At 36.2% G+C, this 2,500-nt stretch overlaps 1 protein-coding gene across 1 annotated transcript in view; it reads left to right on the forward strand.

Moving 5' to 3' along the window:
• gucy1b1 (guanylate cyclase 1 soluble subunit beta 1) overlaps positions 1-2,500 on the forward strand; it is a 31,182-nt gene that overhangs the window by 12,946 nt on the left and 15,736 nt on the right. The window contains exon 6 of the mRNA XM_034302255.2: positions 2,373-2,500. This exon is cut by the window's right edge and continues 103 nt beyond it. Within this exon, the coding sequence (XP_034158146.2) occupies positions 2,373-2,500 (128 nt within the window). The remainder of the gene's footprint in view (positions 1-2,372) is intronic.

A 2,500-nucleotide genomic window follows, 5' to 3' on the forward strand; every position in this document is an offset into this window, starting at 1 on the left:
GTTTAATAATCATATAGTAGGAAATAGTAGATCATTTTGATTTTATTTTTACTATAATTTATTAGTTAATATGGGGTTCGTTGCATCACAATTAGTAAGTTGACTGATAAATAATTGTTAATAAATAAGCTCTCAGAAACAGCGTAAAAAGTCCTGAAACACTCTGGCATTGGGAAAGAGAGGTGAAGCGAGGTCACTGAGGTGTGCACGCATTTCTGATTCGCAGTGTCTGTAATACGCCTTTTCTCATCACCTGATAGGAACATTATCCACTGCGTAATCCTCTCTTCCCTCTCACAGTGTTTGCCAGCGTTTCTTGAATATTTAACCCATTTCCTGGTGATATATCAGAAGAAATGTGATAGATCACTGTGCGAATAATCACGAGCCTCACTACTCCGTTTAACTCACTCTCATGACGTGACGTTGCTCTTTCCCTTTGTTTGCCATAACCGTGTTACTTCTGCCCCAGTTTTCTTTATAATTTAGTCCTGGCTGATTCCCATCCAGCCAACTGCATGTTACTGCTGTGTTTTTAATCACCAGTATTACAACAAACCCCGCCTCCTGCAGTATGATTGGCTAGTAGGATGGCTGTTCACACATCTGTCTGTTCTCATTGGTTGATAAGTGAGTTTCACTTTGCTGGTTTGCTTTGTGTGTGTGTGTGTGTGTGTGTGTGTGTGTGTGTGATTTAAATCATCTGTTTATTTAATTAATGAGGATTAACGTCTTCCAATTGTAGCCAATCGTATTTAATTCACACTTTCATTAATCTTTACCAAAAACTGTGATTAAAGAAAATAGATAAAAACAGGAATGTAAATAATTATTACACTAAATAGTTTCTCATAACTGATGGTTTTGCAGAATTAATTAGTGTGACAGCTTTAATTCACACAGCAGTGTAGTGAAATATAGAGTGGTGTTTAGCCGTGCTGCGCTCTGGGTCGGCTTTATTTTATACAAAAAACACTGATTAGATAATTAGCTCATGGCTCTGTCTCTGGTGATTCTTCTTAAAGACAGTTTTTATATTTACTGTCCCAAATTACAGGAGTATCAGACCTCTCTCTCATGAAGAGAAATTATATGTATATATATATATATACTTCAGTTATTATATATAATAAAATGTGTGTGTGTGTGTGATTGTGCTGATAATAAAGAGGAGGACGAGGAGATTCTCAGTCTCAGACGGTGAGGTCATTCTCTAGTCACATCATTTATTTTGTAAAGAAAGAAGAAAAAAACGAATCACGCCACAGACCCCATACTGTTCCTCTTTCTCACACACACACACACACACACACACACATACACACTAGTGTGAAATGAGCGAACAGAATCGACAGAACCTCCAAATCTAACACTCCACTGGGTGATAAACCATTAGCCACGGTCGTCATGGCGACTGCAGGGAGACGACATGCCAGATTGACGTCAGAGAGAATGGTCTGGATATGAGCAACACACACACACACACACACACACACACACACACACAGCCTGTTATGTAGTGTTGTATCTTTATATTGTATATTATTAGAGTATATTCTGTAAGCTTGAGGATTTTACTGCAGTGATTCTGAATTGAACTTCGCTGGAATAAATCTTTGTTCAGCGAATCTCAGGATCAGTTTACGATCTGAAGCGCCATTAAACATCAAATTTAATCATCTGTTATGATCTTAGTCATTACACCAACCCTAATTAACAAATCCCGTCAAAGTTACCAATGACTCACTGATTCATGAGGTTAAAACTGGAGCTGAACTGGCTGCGATCTTCTACCTTTAGTTTACATTATATTACATTAGATTAGATTAGATTAGATTAGATTAGATTACATTAGATTACATTAGATTAGATTAGATTACATTAGATTACATTAGATTAGATTAGATTACTAGGAGCTCATTAGAAATTTGTACAGTAGAGTTTGATGGCTTTGGATTTGATGTGAATTATAATATTTAACAACTTGTAATGTTTTTAAATGTTTGCGTGGATTCAGAGACAGGTTTCCATACAGAACAGATTCTTCTAAACATTTTATAATCACTGTTTCTGAAAAAACTACACTTACTCGTTTACTATTACGTGCCAATATAACACTATTATTATTATTATTTTTATGTGCTGATTATTCTTTTGTTCTTTTTCTTTTTCTTTTATCCACAGCAGTGAAATTCTCACATTGGTCCTTTTTGTAATGTAAAATATAATATTCTTTTCTAATATTCTATTTTTTTAATCTCAGATTTTGCTGCAGCTGTCAGCAATAAAAATCATTTTAATTGTGTTGTTTTTTTGCACACTCAGTTTAGGCTGTTGTTTAGGATCTGAAGGTTTTGTGGTTGAACTGGTAGGTGATTCAGCAGAAGAGTGAGGAGTGTGACCACATCAAGTTCCTGATTGAGGAGAAGGACTCGGAGGAGGAGGCGTTTTACGAAGATCTGGATGGTTTCGAGGAGAACGGCACTCAGGAGACGCGCAT

Source organism: Pangasianodon hypophthalmus, chromosome 28, assembly GCF_027358585.1.
Source record: "Pangasianodon hypophthalmus isolate fPanHyp1 chromosome 28, fPanHyp1.pri, whole genome shotgun sequence".
In the NCBI taxonomy this organism is placed as follows: Eukaryota; Metazoa; Chordata; class Actinopteri; order Siluriformes; family Pangasiidae; genus Pangasianodon; species Pangasianodon hypophthalmus.